This window comes from Bos indicus x Bos taurus, chromosome 3 (genome assembly GCF_003369695.1).
Source record: "Bos indicus x Bos taurus breed Angus x Brahman F1 hybrid chromosome 3, Bos_hybrid_MaternalHap_v2.0, whole genome shotgun sequence".
Lineage (NCBI taxonomy): Eukaryota > Metazoa > Chordata > Mammalia > Artiodactyla > Bovidae > Bos > Bos indicus x Bos taurus.
This window is the reverse complement of record NC_040078.1, coordinates 92,335,406-92,354,186: the sequence shown is the minus strand read 5'-3', so window position 1 is coordinate 92,354,186 and position 18,781 is coordinate 92,335,406. Positions and strand designations below refer to the sequence as shown.

At 48.7% G+C, this 18,781-nt stretch overlaps 1 protein-coding gene across 1 annotated transcript; it reads right to left on the bottom strand.

Annotated features, from left to right (window-relative positions):
- Positions 1-196: 196 nt before the first annotated feature.
- LDLRAD1 (low density lipoprotein receptor class A domain containing 1) lies at positions 197-10,753 on the bottom strand. The gene is made up of 6 exons (XM_027537176.1): positions 10,622-10,753; positions 10,051-10,105; positions 7,317-7,445; positions 5,100-5,237; positions 2,817-2,945; positions 197-1,402 (listed from the first exon to the last, which is right to left on the bottom strand). Exons 1-6 carry the CDS (start codon positions 10,640-10,642, stop codon positions 1,254-1,256), a joined length of 621 nt encoding a protein of 206 aa, XP_027392977.1. The 5' UTR covers positions 10,643-10,753; the 3' UTR covers positions 197-1,253.
- Between the last annotated feature and the right edge of the window lie 8,028 nt (positions 10,754-18,781).

Genomic DNA, 18,781 nt, shown 5'->3' with positions numbered 1-18,781 from the left:
CTCCATCAACAGGAACCCTCTTATTAGCCAGATTCCAAGTCCATCTTTCAGAATGAGGGTGGGACACTTTCTGACCCTCAAGCTACATTTTTTCTTTAATTTTATTTTATTTTTAAACTTTACAATATTGTATTAGTTTTGCCAAATATCGAAATGAATCTGCCCACAGGTATACCTGTGTTCCCCATCCTGAACCCTCCTCCCTCCTCCCTCCCCATACCCTCCCGAGTTGCCAGTCCAGGTTCGATGCACGATACTGGATGCTTGGGGCTCAAGCTACATTTTTAAACCCAGAGACTCTTGGCCTCCACCCCGGCCAAGATAGGGTCACATTGGTAGCAGAAACGACTTTGGGGTCGGGACACCATGGACCGTGTTTGAGTCCCAGTTCTGAGCCTGACTTTGCTGTACGATCCTGGTGGCCACAGTTTCCTCATCTGTTTAATGGATATATCCATCCTTGCCTGCCTGGGTGCTGTAAAACTGGAATGTATGCCAAGAAATAGCTGGTTCACTCAGGCTTCGGGACTGAAATACAATCCCTACTTGAAGGAACCTGGGCTGTTTGGTTGGGCAGGTGGTCTTGGGGTGAGGGTGGAAGTGGTCCAGAGGAGAGGGGATAGAAGGGCTTGAGGAGGGACTCCTCAAGCTGTTCTTCCTACAGCTCAGAGCCTCCTGGGGTGGCTTCCTTGTGGCAGGGTGACAAGTACCCTGTCTCATGTACATCTCATGTGATCCATCAGTGGGCCCCACTAGGACTATTTAGCTGAGAAAAGCACTGAGGCTGCATCCAAACCTAGCAATATCTGCCTTAGGTACCAAAGCAGCAGGAAGTGGCATTAAATATCGTATATGTGCCATCCAGAAGGTCTAAACTTCTCAGCTTGGTGTTCAAGCTCAAAACTTATTTTTTCTCCAAGGAGTGGCAAGGTCAGTATCTATAAGCGTGTCTTGGAGCAAAGGAGAAGATTTCCTCTGTGTGTCGTCAGAGGCAGGCCGCAAATCATGGAAGCAGATTTCCCTCATCTTTGTTAGGAGCTGCCTAACATGGTAATGAGCCCCCCATCCTGGAAGAATTCAAGCAGAGGTTGAAAAACTTGAAAGCAGGAGAGGCAATTCCTATTCAGAGACGATGGTGTGTAGATTCCTCTACGTGATCTCAAACACTCCTTTCTGTTCTTGGATTCATAGCACATGTGAAGGGTTATCAACCCCATTCCAGCCAGCAGCCCACTCTGGCCTGGGTGACTCAGTCAAGGGCCAGGACAGGAGTATTCGTCAGACCAGTCGAAGCAATGCTGCACATGATCCCGGCAGAGGCTCCTGGGGATACAGCTGCAGTATCTGAAGACAGTCGAGGGGCAGCGCCACCACCCAGGGCCGCAGGGTGGGCAGGTAGTCACTGGGAAGACAGAAGAACAGCTGGAATGCCCCATGCACCGGGGCACTCCTAAGCCCTGCAGCTGGCCATAGCCCCCCAGCCCTACCCTATCTGACACAGGTTGACTGTATTCCTTATTTCCTGCAGAAGAGAGAATCTAGACTCCCCAACTCAGCTCAGAGCCTCCTGGGGTGGCATCCTTGTGGCAGGGTGACAAGTACCCTGTCTCATGTACATCTCATGTGATCCATCAGTGGGCCCCACTAGGATTATTGAGCTGAGAAAAGCACTGAGGCTGTCTCCAAGCCTAGTAATATCTGCCTTAGGTACCAAAGCAGCAGGAAGTGGTATATGTATCATATGTGTGCCATCCAGAAGGGCTAAACTTCTATGTGACTTTGCATGTGACCTCAAGCAAGTCTCTCACCCTGTCTGAGCCTCAGTTTCCTCATCTGCTCAAGGTTGTTACTAAGAAAGATAGGCCAAGTGCCAGGCCCATGGTCAGTGTTCAAATATTAATGCCCGTCATCTCCCATCCTCCTCTCTCACCCTAATTTGGTCCCACCAGCCCACTTACAACTCCCTGAGGGAACCTTGCAGGCCTCCCTTCTTTAACCTGGACCCTGGGCCTCCAGCATTCACCGCTGCACACCCAGTCTCTGCCTGGTGAAACCCTGTCCATTTTTTAAGGCCAGCTTGAACACAGCCTCTTCTGAGAAGTCTCCCTTGATGATTTCTTCTCCCCTCCCACTCCAACAAAAACCTCTCCAGGACCCCTGGCACTACCTTTAGTCACTAGCATGATGTAAGTCCTGGGGATAGGACATATGTTTGACCCCTGGCTGTCCCCCAGCAGGACCTGGCACCAGGCCAGCCCCAACAGTGCTCAGAACATATTTGTGGGTTGAATGCTAGGGAAGAGATTGGAAGCAAACTCTGGGGCAGTGAAAGAACTCAAATCTTAGAGTTGGGAGACTTGGGTTTATACACAAGCTCCCTCTTTATCACTCATTTTACTAAGTCGCTTCTCCCCTCTGGCCTCAGTTTACCTACATATAAAGTGGGGCCAGTGATTCCTGCCCTGCTTTCTTCACAGGATTGTTGGGTGGTGCAGAGGAGATGAGGGAAGCCCAGGTTCAAATCCCAGTTGGGCCACGTAGGTACTCTTCTTGTGACTGCCCTCTGGGCTCCCTGGCTTCCTCATTTGAGACCTTGAAACTAAGCTCCCCACCACAGAAGAATAACTCTCTGGAAGGAACCACTTGTAGTGGTAATGAGCACCCTGCCACTTGAGGCATTCAAGCAGAAGTGGGAAACATCTTCCTAGAATGAAAACAGGGGACGCAGGGGAAACCTCAGAGATTCTCTGGTTAACTTCTGCCCTCTGGCCGCTGCCTGGCCAGTTGCCCAGCCCAGCCTGTGCCCAGACCCCCACCTGGGCTCAGTTCATCTGAGCAGTCCCCACAGTTGTTGATCCCATCACACATTTGGTCTGAGTAGATCCAGGAAGCAGGGTCTCCACAGTGAGCCACAAGAAAGCCGGGGAGGCTCTGGGGCACACCTCCTACAGAGGGAGAGATGAAGCAGGAGCAAGTCCACATCTGGCTGCAGTTCAGGTACGGGCAGGCCGGTACATTCAGGCTGCGGGTGTCTCACAGCTAAAAGGAGGTAGATTGTCCTGACCAGCCTGGCAGCTGACAAACCCAAGGTCATTGAGCATCCAGGAAGGGCACAAGGAGAAGGTTTCCTGGGGAGGAGGTCAATCAAGGGGAGAGGAGGGTTCTTTCCCTGTTTATCCAACAGGATGCCCAGAGCTGCTCCTCCCTTCCTCAGTCCTACTCAGCTCTTGCTCCTTCCCATCCACACCATGTCTTACTCTGCTCCTCCCTCCAGAAATGTCCTTCTTGACACCTGTCCAAAACCATCCCACCTGCAAGTCCAGGTTCAAGTTCCTTCACCTCCAGGAAGTTTCCTCCAACTGGAACACAACAAGAATAAATGTGGAGTTTCCCTGTTGGCTAACCGGTAAAGAAATCACCTGCCAATGCAGGAGACACGATTCAATCCCCGATCTGGGAAGATTTTACATCCGATGGAGCAACTATGCCTGTGAGCCACAACTATTGAGCCGGTGCTGTAGAGTCCGAGAGCCTCAGCTACTGAGCCCGTGCACTGCAACTGCTAAAGCCCCTGCACTTAGAATCCATGCTCCACAGTGAGAGAAACCACCGCAATGAAAAGCCCGAGCACTGCAACTAGAGAGTAGCTTCTGCTCTTTGCAACTAGAGCAAAGCCAGACCAGCAGTGAAGACCCGACACAGCCATAAATGAATACAATAAATAATTTTTTAAAAGAATAAATGTGAAGTCTTGCACTTGGATCCCAGAACTCAGGGCATGTGGGTTCACATGTTTTGTGAGAGGGAATCAGAGCACCCTTCTTGAAAGTGGGTTCTGTGTTAGACAGCAGTGTGACAGGGCTACCAAAAATTAACACAAACTCAGGCCACATCACTAGAGATATAACCCAGACTTAGGAGGGGAAAAGTCTTTGTTCCTTGGACTGGCCAGAGCCAGCCGGAAGTGTCACAGATGCTTCTGGAGCTAGTCCAGGGAGAGGGACACGGGCAGTTGGTTTGTGTTCTGTGGATGCTGGTGGGGTGGGAAAAACCAATCACAATGGGGTGACTGGGAGTTCAGAGGGTAGTTCAGGGACGAGGAAACTCATGCGGGACAACAAAGTAATCTCCAATCCACGCAGTGCCACCGTCATGGGAAACAGATTGACGTGTGGTTCTTGGAGGGCAGGGGTTGATGCGAGGTTACAGTTGGAACCAGTCAAGGGTGCTATTGGGAGGTAGCCCTAAACTCAGTACAAGGGAGACGTCCCCATTGGAAAACCAGAGTGATAGGAGTGGCTGCCTCAAGTTGTAGTGAGCTTCTATCCTGGGAGTGAGCAAGCAGAGGCTGGGTGGCAGAGGGGATTGGGGCATGAGCTGGAACATAGGCTAGATGAATTTAAGATCTCTTCTGGTCTTGAGGGCTCATGACACAATGACCCTCCTCTCATAAGCTACCCCACCCCACCCACTCTAACTCACCAATCTCTTTCCCTCCTCTGTGGCAACTGCCACACTCCTCTCTCTTGAGAACTTCCAGGTCTAAGGTCTGGGATTAGACCTTCCCATTCATTCATTGGTTGATTCACTAATTTCATCACTTATTCAACAAATCATTCTGGATACTTCTCTGTGCAGAGCCCTGTTCCAGCCCTGGCCCCCAAGATCAAGCAGACTAGGTTTGCCTCCGAGGAGTTCACAGTCTGACGGGGGTGGCAAACGTGCCAAATGAGATTGACAATCAATGTGACTGGGGCTGGGACACAGGTAATAAGCACAGGGGCTGAGAGTCCAGTAAAGGGAACTTCATCTAGTTTGGGAGTCAGAGAAGGCTTCTTGGAGGAGTTAACACTTGAACTCTGCCATGAAGGTTGCATAAAGTTTCTCCAGACCCAGAATGGAGGCATTCCCTCGTGTGAGCATAAGTGTGTGCGTGTGACTGGGACAGGGTGGGAGAAAATGTTCCTGGCAGTATACAACCAAAGGCATAGAAGCACACAAGGGTGCCTGGTACGTTCAGGGTGGTCGAGCTTCAGTCTGGCTGCAGGGAGAGCTGGAGTTGGGGGCAACTCCCAAGGGGCCCTGGCATAGGTACTCACGACACAAGGCCTCCTCCTCGTCCTCGCCGTGGGCACAGGCGCGGACGCCGTCACAGACGCTGCTGGCCGGGATGCAGCTGCTCCGGTCATCGCACAGGAAGCCCGTCCTGTTCGTCTGTGTCACACAGGCCTGGGCCCCTGGGTGGGCGGGGCGAGCCCCAGAAGGGTCAAGGGTGGTGTTCACAAGGGCATCACCAAGTTCTCCCCCCTGAGCCCCACCTGAGCTGGAGCGAGGGGCTGGGGCCACAGGGAAGACCCTGAGCTCAGCGTCGAAGATGGCGTGCAAGCCCCAGTTCAACCACTTGCCGGCTGTGTGACCGTGGGCAGGTGACCTGACCTCTCTGTGCCTCTTCCTTGTCTGCAAAGTGGGGAGCGTAGCACACACCCCGTGGGACTGCTGGGGAGATTACATAAAAGTCTCTGTGTGGATAACCCTAAAGAGAGTGCAGAGAAAGTCATGTTTCCCATGGCTATTGAACAACCATCTCACGGGAAGCTCCTCAGGACAGGCCTTGAGTTAGTGAAGCGGTTTTCATCGCAGGGCTCCTGGTGCAGGTGAGGGTGTCAGAGGCAACATCCTGGAGCCAGCTAGCAACCGTTATGCCACAGTCCTTATATCTGGGACAGCTGTACAGGCTGCAAACACCTTCATATTTTTATTCTATTGTTTCCCTGAACCCTCCTGTGACATGCCATCACTAGCCCCATTTTATAGATGAGAAAAGCAAGACTCGGTGAGGTTCAAGAGGCCTGGCCACACAGCTAATAACGAGGCTGCTGCCTCTCTCTTTCCTGAGGTCGGGCTGCCTCCGCAGTGCCCAGGATTGGTGGGGACTGTCTGAGTGTCTGTCCCTCTGAGAGTCTTCCCTCTGTCCCACTGCGTGGAGCACCCAGCCCTAGGGCTGCTCCAAAGAATTAGGGGAGAGAAACTGACAGAGGAGCCTGGAGGTCCAGCTCTGCGGGTTGTGCATGCAGACACACGTGTGTGGGGTTGGAGGTGGGGGCGAGTTTATGTGGGTCTGTGCGCATGTGAATCACAGCTCATCTCCTGGAACTGCCTCAGCTAGTGTGAGGTGTTGGCTCTCAGAGACACATTGTCACACACACACAACTGCTCACAGACATACATGCTTGGACACACTTGCACAAACACAGACATGCACACACAAGGGCAAACACACACAGATATGTACCTGCACATACAAACATGTGCATACACACGGATGCTTGCACACATGTACACACAGACACACGGGTGCATGCATGGAGGCAGCTCTTCATGTGTTCACATCTACCCCCAGTGTCCATGCACAGGCACGAGGGTGGATTCTACCCCTATCCTCACTGAGTCCCCTTAGCACGTCCTGTTAGGCAACAGAGATATCTCTCAGAAAGGTAGGTCTGGTGACATCCTAGTCCCAGCTAATTCCTTCCCATGGCTCTCTAGATGGTGACCCCCTTCCCCAATGCAGCCTTAGAGGCGCTGGGCCCTGGGCCCCCGGCCCTACCCACTGCCCTGTCCATCGAGTCCACTGACCCTCTCCTCATATTTCCTCCCACCCCACACATGCTGTTCCCTGTGCCTGGATGCTTTTCCCACCACCCCCTCCACCAACCAACCCCGCTTTCCCTTCATGCTTCAGTGCTGTTCACTTCTCAAGGTGCCCATCCTGACCCCTGGACTGGCCAGAGTCCCACCCCAGACGCTCAGAGCTCCCACTAAGCCTGCCTTAAAGTGCTTATTGGGTTAACCTCCGTGTCACTCTGCAAACTGTTAGCTTCACGAGGTCACGTTTGGTGTTGGGGCTCATGCTGAAGCCTGCCTGGCCTCAGGGATGTACTGGACAGGTCCCCGTCGTTTGTGGTGGAGACAGACACACAGAGGGACAACACCACTCGGGGTGATCGGGCTTGGGGGAGAGGAAGTGTGAGAGCACTGGGAGCTGAAACAAGGCTCCTAAACAAGGCAGGCGGGGAAGGCTTCCTGGAGGAGGTGGCGTCATAGCTGGGTCCACTTCAGTAGCTCAAGCTACAGGTGCGCACATGGAAGCTCAAGATGTGTGCGTGTCAGTGTCGGTGTGTATCTGTACATGCACCCCAAGGAACTGTTCAAATGTCACTTTGTGGAGAAGCCAGGCAGGATTAGTTTCCCCCATGGCTCTGTGTTCCCTCTACCCTCCCATTAAGTCTGACCCACTCTCTTTTCCCCGCCCTGACCTGGCGTGCGAGGCGGGGGTCCAAGGATGGCGACCAGGGCGATCAGAGCTGCAAGAGCTGTCAGCAGGAGCATCAGGAAGGCTGAGAGGCAGGCCCCTCGGCGTGAGCAGCAGCAAGGGCTGCAGTTCGCTGTGTGGGGTGGGAAACCAGTGATGGAGCAGCCAGTGCGGGGGCCCAGGGACCCTTGCCCTGACCCCTACAAGTGGTCCCTCTTCACTGGGGTGCTGGGGCAGGACAGGCTTCCCTGGAGAAGGGCGCTCCCAAGCCCACTGAGATGTTCTCAGCTCTGCCTGTGGACCCACCCCACCAAACGCCTGGCCCTGGCCCACATCCAGCAGCTGGTAAGTGGCAGTCGGGACGAGGGCCCCAGGTCTCTGCTCCACCCATAACCCCCATGTCCTTCCATGAGTCTGTCTCCTCAGGAGATAGGGAAGGAGACACGGACACCTGCTTCCTGAGTTCCTGCCATAGGGCAGAAACCAAAGCAGGCCCTTCATAGCCATTATTTTAATTACTCAAGACAACTTTTATTTTACAGACGAGGAAACTGAAGCTCAGAGAAGGAAAAGTCCAGGTCCCCTTGTGTGGAGCTGTTATGTCAGTCCACATCTATTTGCTGCCAAAACTGGTGCTCTTTCCACGGTGTCAACTAGTTGTTCATTCTGGAAACTGCCAGGATGCTGGTTGGAATCCCAGCTCCACCACTTTTCAGCTGGGCCACACTGAGAAGCCACTTTATTTCTCTGTGCCTGTTTTCCTCACGTGGGAAATGGAGCTCTAATGCCTACATTAGAGTTGTTGAGAGGATTGAGCTAGGTACTGGATCAGAACAGGGCTTGGTACATAGTAAGTGCTATAAAGGTTCTAGCTACTATTTGTCTTTATTGAGCATCTACTATGTGCCAATCTGGAAATGATAGTGACACCTTTAACTGACTTTGCTCCTGAATTTTTTCTGGCTTGTGAAATAATGAAAGAAAATCTTATTGGGGACCTACTAAGTTCCCTGGTGGCTCAGATGGTAAAGAATCTGCCTGCAACATGGGAGACCCAGGTTCAATCCCTGGGTTGGGAAGATCCCCTGGAGAAGGAAATGGCAACCCACTCCAGTATTCCTGCCTGGAGGATCCTGGCAGGCTACCGTTCATGGGGTTGCAAAGAGTTGAACATGACTGAGTGACTAGGTGCCCTGCTCTGTAGAGGACATAAAAGCAGTCACAATTCTGATCCTTACCCTCCAAAAGCTTGCAGTTGCACTTAGAAGACAAGGTCTGGACACATAAAAAGAAGAGTGTGAGCACTCCTCTGTCCCCCGGGGACTATTATCTGAGGGAAGGGGCAGGGGCATGTGTCCTCAGAGGTCAGCCCAGCAGCAGGCACACAATAGGTGCTTTGGGAATGTTCTGACCTAGAGATACAGGGAAGAGCCCACTTCAGGTCAGTTCGGGTCACTCCATACAGTCCACTCACATTTTCAGAGCAGTCTGCTCTGTGCTGGTCTATCAGTCAGACCAGTACCTGTTCCCCAGCTGCTCGCACAGCCAGGTGACCAATGTGGTGAATGAGGTGTCCTGGGTGCTTGAAGGAGGATGGGATTTCCATGGGCGGGTGAGGGGAAGGTGCAAGGAGAGCGCAGTCCAGGTAGAGGGCGCAGGAGGGTAGAGGTCCCGATGGCATATGGGGGACAGCAAGTGTGGCTGAAGCCTGGGGTGGGTGTACCTTGGGAAGGGAGACAGAGGAGGAGACGCAGCATAAATCTAAAGCCCACATTCCCTGCAGCCTCGGTCGGTGGCTCCATTGTAAACTCGGGTAACCAGGGAGACAGCGAGAAGGCTGGCAAGGAGAAGCGTCCTGGTCGGTCAGCCAAGCAGCTGCTTCTCAAATATTTGCACAGCACAGGTTGGGCAGGAGGGGTCACAGAAGCGTCTCAGGGGCCATGGCCAGGTGAAGGTCGCACTTCAAAGCCTGAAAGCCCTTAAGTGCTGATTCCCCTGGGGACAGACGGGAAAAGGAGTCCATTATTCCACACCAGGCCCTTCATGAAGCAGGCTTGAAATAAACGAGCGCCAGTGTGCAGCAAAAAGATATTGGGGCTCTGCAAGCCAAGGGACCCTAATTCGAACTTGAACCCTGCCTCACGCCTCCCATCCGTGCGGGATCCCAGTTCAGCTGAACCACCCGACCTCACGTCACCTCAGCTGCCTCATCTGCTATTGCACCTAACAGGAGACCTCCTCAGAGCTGACCATTGGGTATAGAAGAGGCCCCATGTTGCTGGGCACACAGTAGGGCCTTGATCCTTGATAGTTATTAGTAGTAGCTCCTCTCTGGGTCTCTCCCCTCAGTGGTCAAGTGAGAGTCAAGATTGGACACAGAGTAGGTGCTCAATAAACGTGAGATCCCTCCCACCTTATCCCTCAGAGGTGGAGACCCACCTGAGTCACCCTGAGTCAGGGACTGGACTCTAGAGCTCTCTCCTCTATGGGTTTGGGGGGCACTGTATGTCTGCGGGGTGGGCAGCGCACAGTACGTGCTCACATGTGCTTATGCATTTAGCAAATGGCTGTTGGTACAGATGGCCGGGACACTGGGAATGGATGACATGAACAACGGGCCGAGGCCTGAGAGACAGAGGGAGCCTTAGGGAGCCGCTTCTGTGTCTCCATAGCAACAGCCCAGCATCAAGGGAGTCCCATGCGGGGGAGGGGCTGGCCCCAGGCCCCCCGGCCTTTACCTTCCCCTCCAGGGAGGGCTTTGCTTCCAGCAGCAGCACTGCCATTGGCATCCCCCTGCCCAAGAGAACAGAATGTGGGGTGGGCTGAGGGGAGGGGAGGTCCAGCCTCAGGGAGCTGGACTGAAAAGTTTCCCAGAAGCGTCACCAAGAGCCTTGGGTGGGAACACTGGCCCTCCCACTCGGCTGCTCCACACTCGTGTCTACTTTATGTTCCCACGCCTTGGCCTGTATTGTGCTCTTCGCCTGGAAAGCCTTTTCCTCCACTGCCCATTTGGCAAACGTTCATCCTTCAAACCAGCTCAGGGGGTACCCCCTTGGAGAAGCTCCCCAGGCGGCCCCCTTAATGTCAATCATTCCCTCCCCTGGCCTCCTGTCCCCTCCCAGCTCTCACCACCTGAACCATGTACCTGGTTCACTTGTTGCGTCTCCCTACAACCTGGTAGAGAGCCTCCGGGGCGGTGGGGGACCCGAGTCATCTCAGTGTCTCCCCTCTTTACTGCCCACCCTTAGCCTGGTGTTTGCACCCCGCCCCCCTGCCCCAAGTCAGGAACCGTCTTAGGGCAGCTCTTACCTGGGGGAAGATCTTGTTCATGTCTCTGGTTCCCAGCTCCTGTCTCCGGCCCTGGCAATGCAGAAAACTCGGCAGGTTCCCGGCCTGTCACCAGGGGTAGCCAGGAGGAGGAAGGACAGGAGGCCTCACCCTCCCTGTGGGCAGGCTCCTCCCAGACTGCCTCCCAAGAAGAGGAAAGGGCAGGAGGGCCCTGCTCCGGCCTGGCCTCTTCCCCCTCTGCAGGCTGACAGCCATGCTCCAACACCAGAATTCTCTATGTGACAGAAGAGCCTGTGGTTCAGAGAGTGAGAAACTGCCCTTGAATCACACAGTGCAGGGTTGAGAGGGAAGCTGAACTCAGGAATTTTTCAGTGTGTGATTTTCCCCCACATCGATGATGAGATGGAAGTCCCCCCATCTGCATGAAAATCCAGGCAGAAATACCCAGAATTAAGGTTCCAGTGGCTAAAAAGCAGGGATCATGTTTTCACTGATGTTTGTTCAATGAAATACATAATCTATGTGGAAAGAATATGTATTTTCCACTAAAATGATACGTCACTTAACCCGAGTTTCAGCTTTCTCATCTGTCTCTCTAAACTTCTTTTCCCCTCATTCCTGAAGAAAAGTGGTGCCCCCGTAGATGGATCTCTTTGTCCTCCCCACTCAACACCCAATACTATACCAGACCCACTCAGTCCACTTGCTCTAATGTCTCCCTTCTTCCCCCTCTCTTTCCCTGAAAAACAAAATTTAAAAACGTAAGAAAATACAAAAAATTTGGAAGACTAGTGTAACAAATAATCATGTATCCATCATCCAGAGATGTGTATGTTTCTGTGCTGAGTTGCTCAGTCCTGTTTAACTCTTTGCCACCACATGGACTCAAGCCCGCCAGCCTCCTCTGTCCATCGAATTCTCCAGGCAAGAATACTGGAGTGGGTTGCCATGCCCTCCTCCAGAGGATCTTCCTGGCCCAGGGATCAAACCCAGGTCTCTCGTATTGCGGGCAGATTCTTGACCATCTGAGCCACCAGGGAAGCCCACCATCCAGAGATAATAATGTTAAAATTTAGTCATCTTTCCATCAAGTATAGCAAAACTGTAGTCCTCTTTTTTTCCCCAGTTGTATTATTCCTTTCCTCCCTCCCCAGAGCCAACCAGTTTCTCGAACATGCCGCGTATGCTTCCAGTGGCTAGGTTTTACACACTCTCTAGAAATACACATACACATACATCTAGAATCACCCTGCAGGGCCCCCCAACTTCACCGGATATTACCTGACCACTCTTCCAGGAGGCTGTACTGGTTTGCACCCCCATCAGCAGTGACAAGAGTTTCTGTCTCCTCAGTCTTGAAAGTGTCAGACTTTCTGACATCCGCCTCTGGTGGGTGAGAAATGGTATCTCACTACGGTTTAGTTTGCGTTTCTCTAGTAACTCCTAGGCCACCACCAGTTGCTAACATGTATTGAACACTTGTTTTGTCACATGCTGCACTACACGTGTTACATGTGTTAACCCACTTAGTCCTCCCGACCACAAGTGATGGAGACTATTGTTATCTCCATTTCACAGTTGAGGAAATTGAGGCACAGAAACATTGTTACTTGCCCAAGGTTCACAATTGAAAGGAGGCACAGCTGCGTTATAGACGTGGGTGACTGAAAAGTTCACACATTACCTCTACCTATCTCCTCATTTCTTAAATGTATGGTCCTCAGACCAGCAGGACCTCATCATGTATGAGAGATGGAATCTCATCCAGACCCAAGCCAGAACCTGCATTTTAACAAGGAGGTTCAAATGCATATTCAGTTTGAAAAGCCCTGCCCCAGCCCATGCTGTAATGTTGCCCTTTTAAAATATATTGGTCATGTGGATTTCTTCCCTGGTGAAAGGCTTTTTCCTATCTGTTGTCCATTTTTCTATAGGTGACTTATCTTTTTCTTATTGACTTACGGGTTTCTTTATGCTGAGTCTGAATCCTTTGTGGCATGGATCAAACACTTCTCTCCCAGTATGTAGCTTGTCACTTGCTTAGAGTGATTTCTGCTGGCTCCATCCACCTTTCTAAATCCATCTTTCTTGTCCAGAACCAGGCAATAATCTCATTCCATGAAGCCTTCTCCAACTCTCTCCACCTCCTCGGATTTGTCTTTCCCTATACGGAGGAGCCTGGTAGGCTGCAGTCCATGGGGTCACTGAGGGTCAGACACGACTGAGCGACTTCACTTTCACTTTTCACTTTCATGTATTGGAGGAGGAAATGGCAACCCACTCCAGTGTTCTTGCCTGGAGAATCCCAGGGACTTCGGGGCCTGGTGGGCTGCCGTCTATGGGGTCGCACAGAGTCAGACACGACTGAAGAGACTTAGCAGCAGCAGCAGCGTAATCCTTATGGTCTAGGGCTCCATCTGACCCTGGCTATAGCTAGCGGAGATCCTCTGCCCATAAGATCAGCAAATCTCAGCTTGTCAGAGAAACCTGGGTTTTTATTCTGATTCTGCCAAATTAATACCTACCTAATTTAAGGCCGCAAGTCACAGCCTCTCTGTTTCCTTACCTGAAAATGGAGATAAGAATACTTACCTCAGAATTTTGTGGTTAGAACGAAGTAAGTGCATGTAAGTGAAGGTATTCTGCACCCTGGGAGAATACAATATTGTTTCTGAATGGCTTGGTTTGTTTATAATTACAAAGAGATCTGCGTGAGGTGGGGACTACTTTGTAGTCCAGGGCGCAGCTCAGGGTTGGTCAATAGTAAGTGGGCACCACAACTAGATTGACCCAGGCACCTGTCACGTCGACTTCCAGACCTGCCTAGAGGTGGTTCAGTCCCTGCTTCAGCATCTATCACTGTGCCTTCCATAGCTCTGGGAGTCCTGGCTGGATGCCTTGCCGCGCTGAGACTCTGTTTCCTCAATTCTAACATGGAGATGGTAAACCCCATCCTGCTTTCCCAGAAGGATGCTGTAAAGACACATTTAAAGGTGACAGTGAAAGTACTCTAAAGGGCTTTGCAAAAGTCATGGGGAATCAATATACAAACTTCATCATGAAATATCTGCTGCTGCTGCTGCTGCTAAGTCGCTTCAGTCGTGTCCGACTCTGTGCCACCCCATAGACGGCAGCCCACCAGGCTCCCCTGTCCCTGGGATTCTCCAGGCAAGAATACTGGAGTGGGTTGCCATTTCCTTCTCCAATGCATGAAAGTGGAAAGTGAAAAGTGGAAGTGAAGTCGCTCAGTCGTGTCCGACTCTTATCGACCCCATGGACGGTAGCCCATCAGGCTCCTCCATCCATGGGATTCTCCAGGCAAGAGTACTGGAGTGGGGTGCCATTGCCTTCTCCCATGAAATATCTAAGTAGACACTTTTACAAGATAGCATTATAATATTTCTCAGTGCAGATGAACCAAATTTTATTTGACACATACATACTTAAGCATTATGAAATTTTCAGATGTGGGGCTCCAATAATGACTGCATGATGGTATCTCTTGAGGTAACATTTTCAAGAGTTTTTGTTGAAACCTTTCATTTCTAATCAGTTGCTGATTTCTTTCCACCCAAGCCTTCAATTATTGCTGCAATGTTGCCAAACAATTCAAGTATATAAAACATATAATAGTAAAATAAGCCCAAATCATTTAGAAGTGAACAAATAGAAATATTATACTCTCAAAATAACAAGTAAAGTAAAATTAGACAACCCCTAAACCAGAGTTTCAGTAACTTGGAAGAGAAAAAAGTTAAATATTTTCACTAACTTCTAACTGAAATATAGCATGTCCTTTAATTATGAACACAGTCAACGATTGATAGTATTGTGAGCAGTTCCTGTGACTTTATCACCAATAGAAATCAGATATTTACATATTCTAGTTGTTGCCGAGATTTCAAAATAAAATTTGAAATTACTTTGAAATTCCAGTAGTTTCAGAACCACCACTGCTGCTGCTACGTCGCTTCAGTCGTGTCCGACTCTGTGCGACCCCATAGACGGCAGCCCACCAGGCTCCCCCATCCCTGGGATTCTCCAGGCAAGAACACTGGAGTGGGTGGCCATTCCCTTCTCCAATGCAGGAAAGTGAAAAGTGAAAGTGAAGTCACTCAGCCGTGTCCGACTCTTAGTGACCCCATGGACTGCAGCCCACCAAGCTCCTCCGTCCATGGGATTTTCCAGGCAAGAGTACTGGAGTGGGGTGCCATCGTCTTCTCTGAGAACCACCACTAGGCCTTATGTTATGTGTTAATAAAGAAGCACATATATACATAATTGGAAAATTTTGAAAATAACAATTGTATTTTAATATGATTAGTTTTCTTTGCAATCCTTTATGCTTGGTTTTATGCATGTGAAAACATTATTCTGAGGAAGAGTCAGTCCATAGGCTTCACCAGATTATCAAAAAGGTCCATGGCGTGACAAAGGTCAAGAACGCCTGCTCTAAATAGATAATTCATTAACATCACAGGAAGAGAATACTTAATAGTGAAATAGTAAAGCTGACTTCAACAATTATACATTTCAGAGAAGGTATACAAACAGCACTTCAGAATTTAATTATTGCAAAGAGTCAGAAAATCTACACTAACTGTGCAGTCTAGCTTCTCACAGAAGGCTGCGCTTCCCACTATCTCAATCTTTTGTCTCTGTCACTGTACATACTGTAGGGTAAGGGAGTTAGAGAAGGCGAGGTTCGGAAAAAGTGACTGGCACTTTACAGGAACAGGTCACCTTTAGTGAGGCGAAAAGGGGCAGGAGTCAGATTAGTGAGCTGCTGCACTAACCTAAGAAAATAGTAAGTATATATAGGCATATATGTGGAAATCTACTGTCTTAAGGGGGCCTGTTCTTCTCCAAGGTTGTTTGGAGTAGTTCTCTCTTAAATGGCTGGGGCAAGGAATTCTGGAGTTTGGCTGGAGGCTGGACCGGCTGGGAGCTGGGCTAATCAACCTTAACGTCCTTTTTTTTTTTTCTTCAGGTGAGAGAGTTTTTTGTTTTGCATAGAATGGTGGGGAGGACCTGGAGTGGAGTTTTAACTCCAGGCTATTTTGAGCCACGTAACTTTCTTTCACATACCACCACCCCTAGACTCTAGTCTAGAAGTAGAAAGAAAGATAAAAAAGGTAGCTTCTACTTATGATACTCAAATGCAAACATAACCTGCTCTGCAACTGGTAATGTGGAGGCAAGGGGTCAGGAATACCCTGGGTTAGTAGAAGCTGGGCTGGCACACCTAGAATTTGAGGACAATAATAAGTAGACCAAGCACTGTGGTTTAAAAATTTAGCCCAACGTGAAGTCTGGTAAGAAGCTTAGGAGTCCATGGGACAGCCTTCCAGTTTGCTTGGCAATACTCAGATTGTGCCTATGACCCAATGAGTAGGCTTACCATCCAAACAATAATGTGGAACAACAGAGACCCTTATACTTAAGAGCTCAAAAATATTAATGTATGTGAAACAAAATGAAATAGGATTATTGGGCATTAAAAAACAAAAACAAAACAACCACCCTGGGAAGCAAATGGGATTTCCCATTTCTCTGTGGCTGGATAAACACAAAATTTAACAGATCCTGGAGGTAACTACAGAGCTAAGACGTTGCTGTCCTCCCAAATGCCCCTCTAGTCTATAAGGAGCACCGTTGTCCAGGGCATTGTTCCACAGCGCTGCAGCTCTCGTGCTTAAAACCTTTCTGTGCTTGCCATCTTGCTCAGGACCAGGTTCAGGTTTACTAAGGTCCTTTATTTTGTGGTCTGTCCAGCCCCATCTACTGCTATTTTTACATGTGCTATCTCAGGCTTCTAAACCATTTGCAGTTCCCCACCTGATGCCTCTAGATGTGAGCATGCTATCCTCACTGGTACACTGCTCCCTGTATTTTGTCTGGCTTTCCTTTTCCCTCTAGGTTTAAGCTTGAGTATCACTGAAGTTAGGGGTCCTCACAGAGTACTTCATGCTTATCTGGTCATATCACATTAATAAGTTTGTCTCCTTTAAAACCTGAGCAACCAGAGTTGGGTACTGGGTCTTTGTTGTTGCAGCCCCATAATCCAGCATAGGGCCTGACACTCAGGCTCTCAAGTGGTTGTTGAATGGTTAAAATGTGGATCTCTAATAGGATATCTTGGCAAAATCACTGCCATGGTGTGGGGACAGTGAGGACATAGCTGAGAATTGTATAGATTGTTCCAAAGGTTGGTGGGTGGGCTGACTAGCTTTATTAAAAAAGGTCTACAAATTTCTGTATTAATGATTCCTCTCATGTGATCCTAAAATACATAAGAGCCCACAAAAATTATAATGGGAATTATGTATTAAAAAAAATCACAGTGGAAATGTCACATTTACCTAAAATAAAGCCACACAGACTAATAATAAGGGATAAAGTTGTTTGCTTTTGGCTGAGTCAAAGTACCAGGTTTCAACATGCTAATACGTAGCTCAGATTGGCAGATAACACAAAAGGATTTCTAAGATCAATAGACCAGATAATCTGATCATTCCTGATTGATAAAAAATATACTGTACTGAGAAGGTATCCATGAAGTTTTGTGTAAAGATTGGGAATCTTTGGCCTAGATCATTCTTAGGATTACTACCACCTTTGTAATCATCTGAATCAGCCTATCTCTTAGACCAGGGACCTGAAACAAGGAGGACCTTAGGAAGTCCTTCTGGCAGGATTGAACCGACTCAAGAGTTTTTGATAATTTGCATATGAGCAAAGGTAAGCTTAAGATGCTGTGTGGTAGGAAAGGTGTTTGCACAGTTGGGCCCACTGAAAGGGCCAAACTGTTACTTTAGGAAAAAGGGCCAGTTTTATTGCTTCTGTTGGAGTTTTCAAGTCAAATAGTTTAATGCTGTATACATTTGGGGGAGGGGGTAGTAATTTTTCTTTTTGTTAAAGTAAAATTGTTTTTGAAAATGTCTGGTTAATCATACTAAAATAAAAAGATAGGACACAAATATCTGAGTGCCTACCAAATAGAGGAATGACTGGGTACTTTTACATATAAGGAGCTGTCTCATAACAAGAGGGGAAAATTTTGTCTAAACTTGGATCAATACTTTGAAGAGGAATGAGGATGTCTTGGCATACTTCACTCAGGAAGCAGAGAGAAACAAAACCAAGGGAAGGCTGAAGAATACAGGACAGTCATATAGTTGCTCTTGTTATCTCTTGTATTGTTGTTTTTATAAGGGAGGCCTTTCCTAACTGTAGGCTGACTCCTACAAATCTGCAGCATTATGGACATATCCCTGTTTCCTTCGCTTGGCACCACAATTAAACCTGTGTCTGATTAACGAACGTTAAGTGTGTGCCGTAAGTGGTAAACAAGACAACTGGGCTTCTTTTTTTTTTTCCTAAGGTAAATCCAGTCCTTTTCTTGTTTATATAACTGTATTTTGACACAAAATAAGAAAGAGACAATGACTGCTTGGCAACACTTAGTAATTTCTCTTTTCCCCATCTGAATGTGTTCACATACTTTCTAACCCTCTATCTACCAAATCTGGACAACCTACTATTTAGAAAACCAAAACCTATGATCTTGTGACCAAAGCCTTACTTAATTGTTTTTTATTTTGACTCAGAGAAAGCTAACGACTAGACTGAAGGTAAGTTAGTGACTCACTCTTTAGTCAACTGGCCCTACTGCAGTTGCCAGTAATGCCCATGTGAGTGAAAAAATATTGGTTTGCAAAGTCATTTAAGATTTCATGGTATAATGACACTGAATCACTGTAAGACTGAAGTGTATTATGTTACCTGATGTCATTCTTATTTCTATATCTGTATTATTGATAATAATAATAAAGGAATGATAATAACAACCATTTTCTGCAAAGTGAAATTTAAACTTAGTCCTGCATCACTAGAGTCAAATTCTTACTGTCAAAATGAAGTTCTTGGAAATAACTTATACTTGACATGCTTTATAACAGAGAAAAACAGTTCTTTGGAAAGATCCATCCAACAGAAAAATCTATAGCCTGTGAAAAATAACATAAAGAACACTTGTGAGAAGATCATTTTTGCTTTCATTTGCTTCCTGATCATATAGCAATAAACAGACAGAACATTTCCTGTTTATTTTCTGGGTTGGGCAGTGGCGAAAGGGAAAATCTGGAAAATCAGCTGCATATTAACTCAAATTTCAGCACA

Bases quoted from the DNA above. Each gene is read 5' to 3' on its own strand.
- LDLRAD1 (XM_027537176.1), bottom strand. From the start codon at position 10,642: ATGAACAAGATCTTCCCCCAG. The intron at 5,238-7,316 runs GTCAGGGCGGGG...CCGCCCACCCAG, and splicing joins ACCCCCGCCTCGCACGCCAG to GGGCCCAGGCCTGTGTGACA. The intron at 1,403-2,816 runs GTGGGGGTCTGG...CTGTCTTCCCAG, and splicing joins CTCAGATGAACTGAGCCCAG to TGACTACCTGCCCACCCTGC.